We start from the raw sequence: 7663 nt of genomic DNA on the forward strand, positions 1-7663 counted from the left end.
CATAGAAGTAAAAATAAAATAATTTATGAACAATTCATTTAATGAAGGTGCCTCAAGTCATCGTCCGACAAGCGGATGTAGGAAGTTTTTATGATTGTGAATGGAATGAATAAGTCTGCTCAGAGCTTCTAAATGCAACATGACGTTTTAATGCTTCCTGATTTGGTTGGAAAGTTTTTTTTTTTGGTTTGTCGGTGAAAAAAATTCTTTTTCCTCGGTTTGCTGTAAACAAAAATTTTTTTAAATGTAGAAGAATAAGTTTGGCTGATTGTTTGGAATAAGAAATTTATTCAAGAAATTGAAATTTATGTATTTTAACATTTTTGGAATTTTTTTTAAATTCTGGACATTTTAAATTATTTAGTCTAATGTGGTTGACAGAAATGACTCAGAACTTCACTCAAAAAGCCAGAATCTGTCAGATTTTGACGACAGAGAACGAAATCCGACTGAAATTAATACAAAAGTTCAGAATATGATCAATTTTGTCACAGAAAATTAGATTATTTCTTGTGTCTTATGCCTCTATGTTCTGATGATACAATATCAAATCCACTTTTTAAATAATACAACCATCTTAGACATTGATCATCCCTCATAATTGATCCATAATGAAATATTGGTACATTTAATGGTTTGAGTTTTTGCTCTAAAAGTTCACGGATTTGACTAAGTTCAAAAAATTCTTTTAAAATTAGTGCAAGCTTTCTACAAAGAGTATTTTTTGCAAACAGTAAAAAATTTTGGGAACTCATGAATAACTTTTGTAATTTTTCTTTCGATTGTCCATCAAATAAATATTTCACATCACTATCATCGTCAGTATTAATCAATCTGAGATGTATAATTTTAAGTGGCGGATATCCAATCGAAGAATAAACATCAGCTCCATTGTCAAACTTTTCGTTCATTTTTTGTTGCTGTTCAAAACTTGTGACTGAATTGAAAAAGTCTTGCATTGGATTGAATCCTTTACTATAGTCAATCCCACCATATTTTATAAATTCATGAAGTAAATTTTCGTTATAAAAAATTTCAAAAATTTCATCATTTGAAAGTAATTCTTTTGTAATATTCATTAGCATATTAGACATCGAACCACAATCAATGCGGTGGACTGGTGGACTGGACACGAGACATTTGACTACATCAAACAATATTTTTGCTATAAATTTTTTCAGTTCAACTTTTGTTAAATTAAGATCTTTAATTTCTTTCCAAATAAGCTCAAATTCTGTCATGTTAAACCAATGAACCAAAGAACTTGACCAAAATTCTGGACTAGCTAATTCCAAAAGAAGCTCTTTCCTTTCAAATTCAGTTAAATTTTGCTTAAGTTCATTAATAAAAAACCATAATTCATCTGAATTATACGAGAGTGTTGAGTTGTTGGAATCAGGCTGTGACTTGTCAACGTTATCTTCACCTAATTCCTCATCACTGCCTTCAACATTTTCACTTGAATCGTAATCACTTTCTTCAGATTCCTCATTGTCATCAGATTCATCTATGAAGTCTTCACTGGTTCCTTCATGTGTTGTACTTTCGGTATTGTCATCAGTTCCACCCGAACCGTAATCACTTTCCTCATATTCTTCTTCCGAGTCTTCACTACTTCCTTCATTTGGTGAACTTTCCTTGTAGTCGTCTGAATTATCTTCTATAGACTCTTCTTCATTGCTCTCGTCATCGTATTCTTCTGAATTTTCTGTTTCCTCATCATATGAATCGTCCCTGATAGAATGATTTTCAGATCCTTCAATATCGTCAGTTGATTCTACTTGGTGTGTTAATTCATAAAATTTTTTACCAACTAGAATTTTGCCTTTTTGATCCACACCGTTCACAAACTTATCATATTCTTCGTCTGTCAGATAGTTTCGAGTTATATTTTTTAATTTATGTGATAATTTCAAAGATATTCCTTCACTAAAATCAAATGTTCTTGTATAAAGCGTCTCTTTTTGATTAACTTGAAGCAGTTCTAATAAAAGTTCATGATCTTTCTTAATAAAATCAAGCAAAAAGGTCAATTGACTTGGATGTCGTTTTAAACAAATAAGAAAAAGATCTCGAAATTTTGTTTTTAAATTTTGTAAAATTGATTCTGAAAATGCGACTTCATTTTCATTTTGTGCCTTAATATGTGCATGCATTAGGTTAATAATCAAATTTGTCTGATCACTGGAAATAATTTGATACAGCAAAATTAATCTCAATTCAGCTTCATAAGGACCAATGTCATCATCTGATGAATAAATATTTTCAATGACATATTGAGCTATGAAGAAGTCAGCAAAGGTTCTGTGCCAAAATTCATAACTGCGTTCATCGTCAATTAATAATACACCCACTCTGGTTATTTCAGGAAACAATGCCTCATTAAATGTTGTCCTTTTTAAAACTTTTAAGCTTAACATTTTAACCAATAATCCATCCGAGCCAAACATTGACTTTTCTTGAAGAATTGCAAATTTTTGATAAATCTGGACAATATTAACCCTAGAATTTGTCAAAAATATATCAGTGCTTGCACTTTTAGCCAATTCACCTTTTTCATACCAAATTCGATTCTTTTTAATAATAAACAGTTCATAAATTCCATATAAATTTGTCGAGTTGATAAGTTTTGGATCGTCAAGAATTTCAGCAACCATCTTTAGCATTAGAGGGGTATTAAAGTCCCTCGATTCACCGACATTAATGGTTTTTAAAATGTTCTCAACTTTTTCAACATTTTGGTTAATTATTGTCGTATTTTTACTTTGTGAGCCAAAATATTCAATAAGAAAACGATTCTGTTCAATTTTTTTTAGAGGAATCAACTCATATGGAACAACTTTTAGACTAGATTGTAGCTCTTGTGCGTATGAAGGTCTTGTGCTGATAAATTGAATATTTTTGGTTTTTTCTTTAATATTTTTAAGAATTTCAGTCACGAATTTTGAATATGTTGGCGAGATTTCATCAAAGCCATTCCACAAAATATCAACCTTTCCAATTTCAAAAGTTTTTTTAAAAATTTCCTGCTCAAATTTACTTTTTTGATCCAAATTTAGAATTTTCGTTAAAAGTACAAAAGGATTGGTTTCATTATATAAATATGTGTATTTTTTAAGGTCCACATAAGACACCCATCGCTTAGGAAACTTGTCTTTAATCTTATAGGTCAAGTACTCAAATGTCACAGTCTTTCCAGCCCCAGCAACAGCTGACAATATTACCAATTTTGATTTTTCCCTTACTTCAATAATTTGAGTTAAATTTTTAACTTTTTTTGAATTTTGAACCAAAAACTTTCGTTCAATGTAATTGTCTATGCTCGACTTATGGAGAGTTCCAATGGTCAAATTAGATCCATCTAATACGTCATAAATTTGTTGATGGGACAATTTATCAAAAACTTTTGGAAATTCTTCAAAAAAGTCATTGAGCTTCAAAGTATGATTTTGAAAAGTGAAATTTGAACTTAAAAATTTCTGTCTTAACTGTTTAGGTAATGTTTGCCATTTGTGACTGATATGATCGTCCGTAAATTTCAGAAGGGGGTCATTTAGGTCTAAAACATCATTATCGATTAACGTCCGCAAATGATCAGAGCTTAACTTCTTATAAACCGTTGAATTGTCAGGAATTAAATCATTAAATTTAACCTTAACATTTTTATACTTAACGATGGAGTTTCTTACAATTTGTTGATCTTTACCTGACAATGTCTCATATTTAAGTTCAGGTTTGTAAAGTACCAGTACCAAAAGACCAACAACAACAATAGATGATATGACCAATATCACAATAATCTTAAATAAATTTACAATTTTCTTATCTTTTTGTTCAATTTCTCGTTCAATTCTGGTTTCAATGTCTGGCAGTGCCTTTTCCATTTCAGGAACAACTTTATGCTCATAGAAGTCAAACAAAGGCTTAAAAATTTGCTGATTTTCTTCAATTTCTTCAGGTTCATCGGCATAAAATGCAAGAATATGAGGAACACGAACAATAAGCTCAGCATGATGTGCTTCATCTGGATATTCATCATAAACAGCTTTAATAAATCCATTGGATTCACAGTTCTTCCTACAATGTTTAGAAATTTTCTCAAATTCAGCTTTAGTTACTTTATCATCTTTCCGGTAGGGATTTGCGTCATTGCCAAATGTCAAGTGCATAGCATAGTGACAAAGTTCATGTGCCATAGTTCCAAGAGTTTCGTATTTAGTGCCATTATTAAGCAATTGTAATGCTCCAATATAAATTCGTCCCGTTAAGTAAAATAGTCCAAAAGTTTTCGAGTCTACTGTTGGATCCGCAACCTCAACAGACTCGCGATTAAAGTCAAAGACCATTTGAAGCTTTTTCGATGCCGCAACGACTTTAAGGATGATTCTAATCAGCATAATTTCATTGAGTAACTTAAAAGCACCCATAACCAAGTCAGGCTTACGATTGACATCCGTTACATCATGTGCAACCACAGAACTTGTCATTAAAGCATTCAAATGCTTTTCTGGTAAGTCCTTGGCATGCTGGTTATGAAATTCTCGCAAGTCTCGACGTTCAGCATATTCAAAGTTCTCCATTATTTCGTCTGTACTCTCATGTGGACCAAAATGGACATTGTTGGTGATTAGAAGCTTGTAGATGTCGGTCTGTTTGTTGATTAAAGCAACTGTTGGTGCTGATTGGTTTTTTGAATTGTAGAAATGACGCTGGTTTGGATGCTGTGACATGATTTGAAGAATATTGTCTTCGTTGCCGCTTACTATTGAATTATGAAGCTTAACGGAGACTTGATGGAACTCCTTGATGTCAACAGAACAACTGCTGATGTCTATAGTCGATGGATATGTTAAATTATTCTGCAAAAACATCAAAAGGACGTCATAATGTCCATTTTTATAGGCCAAAAGTTGTGCATCGATGTCTTTATTTGATGAATTAGTGCTGATTTCTAATTTTAAAAGACGTTCAGCTATTATGACATCACCAGTCTCAGCAGCAAGTAACAGAAGATTGTAGTCACGTAAGTCAGCCAGAAAATTAAGTTCAATGACTTTTGTATCCTGATGTGCTGAGATAAACTTGAAGATTCCTGAATTTTGAGTAAATTAAGAGTATGCTTAAGGATAAAGCTTCTTATCACTTACCTAAATGTCCAATTTTGAGTGAATTAATTAAAAACATTCCAATAAACTCGTAAACATTAAGCATGTTGCTGTAGCTCTTAAGCGTCAAAAAGTGTCCAATGTCCTCTGACTTCCAAAATATTAATGGCTTGTCTAATTCTTTGCATATGATTATTATTATCACTGACTTTTTGGACAACTTATATCCCAACATTTTTAACTTAGTTTGGCTGACTGACTCGATGTCTTCATCGATGCTTAGCATGACAACTAACACTTTTTGTATAATCGTTGAATATTGAAGATTATTCAAGAATCTCAAAGCTTTTGTAACATTCTCAAACTGATTAAGGATCAGATGAATATTCTCAATTGTTTTTATATTTTGGAACCAACTGGATTGATCATTATTTTGTACTTGTTTGGTGTGTGCTTCCTTTATGAAATGTTCACCGCATTTTTCATGAATGATGGATAATTCAATAGAAGCTAGATTAAATGAACAAAAAAGATTGAATTTATTAGGATTTAAAATTTGTTGGATAGCACTATGAGCTCATAAAGGGAAGCTGAACATAGAGACAGTATTGCACTTGGAAGCGGGAATTGGCCAGCAGTAGTCAGAGATAGAGCTAGTTTTAGCCGACATTTATAGGAGGTCATGGATCACAATTGATCTGTGAATCTGTGAACTATGAATAATTGTAGGGGATCTGCAATCAGGAACAAAAATCTCGAAGAGCTTAGGGGCCGTTCACTTATTACGTTCGCTTTTTAGGGGGGAGGGGTCTAAGATTTTGTAATAGCCTGAAGATTTTTTTTTTTGAATAGATATTTAGTTAAAAAGGGGGAGGGGGTCTAGAAATTCGTTTTTTTGCGTAACGCAATAAGTGAACGGCCCCTTAAGTGAACGGAGATTTTATAGCAGTGGTGAGCAACCCGTGTGCCGCCAAAAATTTTTTTTGAAATGCCATGGTCCGTAAATCATGTGCGGCTTCAGTCGTAGTTCTCCACAAAGGTGTACTGCGAAATAAAACGTTGCTCACCACTGTTTTAGAGCCTCTAGCTGCAGAGTGTATCCAATTATCGTGTCTATTTTTAATAATTTCACCATCAAAAACCTGTTTGTACTCACTAGGAATTTGCTCTTTCGGAATCTTTTCATTCCAATTTCCTACATTTTGAAATTGCACATCTTTATTTCTCATTTTGTAACTCATTTTTAATTGTTTATATAAACATAATCACTTTACATATTGAAAAATTAAACTTTACTTATTTAAATATATGTTTTTTTGAGGTACCAAACAAAAAAACGTGCTTATGCAAATCTATTTGTTAAAAGTGATGATGATAAAGACGAGAAGTTGAATGAGAGAAAAAGATGTTGTGCAGTAAATTTAATTCCACTTTTTGTTGTCATTCGCTCATTGTGTCTAGTTAAAAAAAATGAGATTTTGGGCCTATTCTTCTCTTCTCATCGCTGAACTCTGATCACAACAAATTAGCTGTTTATAGTTTTATGTTAATTTTTTTGTTAATTTTCAATAAAACTTTTTTCTTAATTTTTAACATAAAAATATTTTTTAAATTTTTTAGATTTTTATATAAAAAAAATTCTAATTTTTATCAAATTTTTATTAAAAATTCTAATTTTTATTAAAAATTCTAAATTATTATTTTAAAAATTCTAAAATTAAAAAAATCTAGTTTTTTTATAAATTGCGCTAAAAATCGTTAAGCAAAATTACATTTGCATGCACTCCAAAAAACAAATAAATTTACTGACTTTTCATCCACCAAATTTGCAACTGAATTCAATTTTAATGAAGTAATTTTTATGCGCTGAAAAGTTAACAAAAGTCGTTATTTTTTATAGCATCTAATCAAGTCAAATTTTATGAAATGATTTTTTTATTACAAATTCGCATTTCGAGCATTAATACAGTTGTGAGATTTTCCAGTAAAATAATATTGTTTAATGTCACTAACATCATAATTATTGAATGATATTAAATTTTATGGAAGTAAATGTTGAAATGGCGTTGAAAGCTTTCATTGTTGATGTAAAAATAGATGAAGTTTTGAATATAGTGTGGATGGGGAATCAAAAAAAGAATAATTTTAGTTTTTTAACATCCACGAGTCACAATCAAGACAGACATCAAAAATCTGTTAAAATTTAGCATACAAATTGTCATTCTGTTAGAATTAAAAGCAAAAGAACCAGAATCTGTCAGAATTCAGGACAAAATTCAAGAATCTGTCAAAAATCAGGACAGAATTCAAAAATCTGTCAGAATTCAGCATATAAATTGGCATTATGACAGAATTAGAAGCAAAAAAGCTAGAATCTATCAGAATTCAGGACAAAATTCAAAAATCTCTCAAAAATCAGGACAAAATTCAAGATTCTGTCAGAATTCAGCATACAAGTTGACTATCTGTCAGAATTAGAAGCAAAAGAACCAGAATCTGTCAGAATTCAGGACAAAATTCAAAAATCTGTCAAAAATTAGGACAGAATTCAAGATTCT

General features: G+C 31.2%; 1 protein-coding gene across 1 annotated transcript; it reads right to left on the reverse strand.

Moving 5' to 3' along the window:
* Positions 1 to 350: 350 nt before the first annotated feature.
* LOC139091074 (uncharacterized) lies at positions 351 to 6380 on the reverse strand. Its single transcript, XM_070641011.1, has 3 exons — positions 6262 to 6380; positions 5148 to 5615; positions 351 to 5092 (listed from the first exon to the last, which is right to left on the reverse strand). The coding sequence occupies exons 1-3, from the start codon at positions 6344 to 6346 to the stop codon at positions 504 to 506; spliced, it is 5142 nt and encodes a 1713-aa protein (XP_070497112.1). The 5' UTR covers positions 6347 to 6380; the 3' UTR covers positions 351 to 503.
* Between the last annotated feature and the right edge of the window lie 1283 nt (positions 6381 to 7663).

This window comes from Chironomus tepperi, unplaced genomic scaffold (genome assembly GCF_022539635.2).
Source record: "Chironomus tepperi strain 1889 unplaced genomic scaffold, CSIRO-AGI_Ctep_v1 contig_223, whole genome shotgun sequence".
Taxonomy (NCBI): domain Eukaryota; kingdom Metazoa; phylum Arthropoda; class Insecta; order Diptera; family Chironomidae; genus Chironomus; species Chironomus tepperi.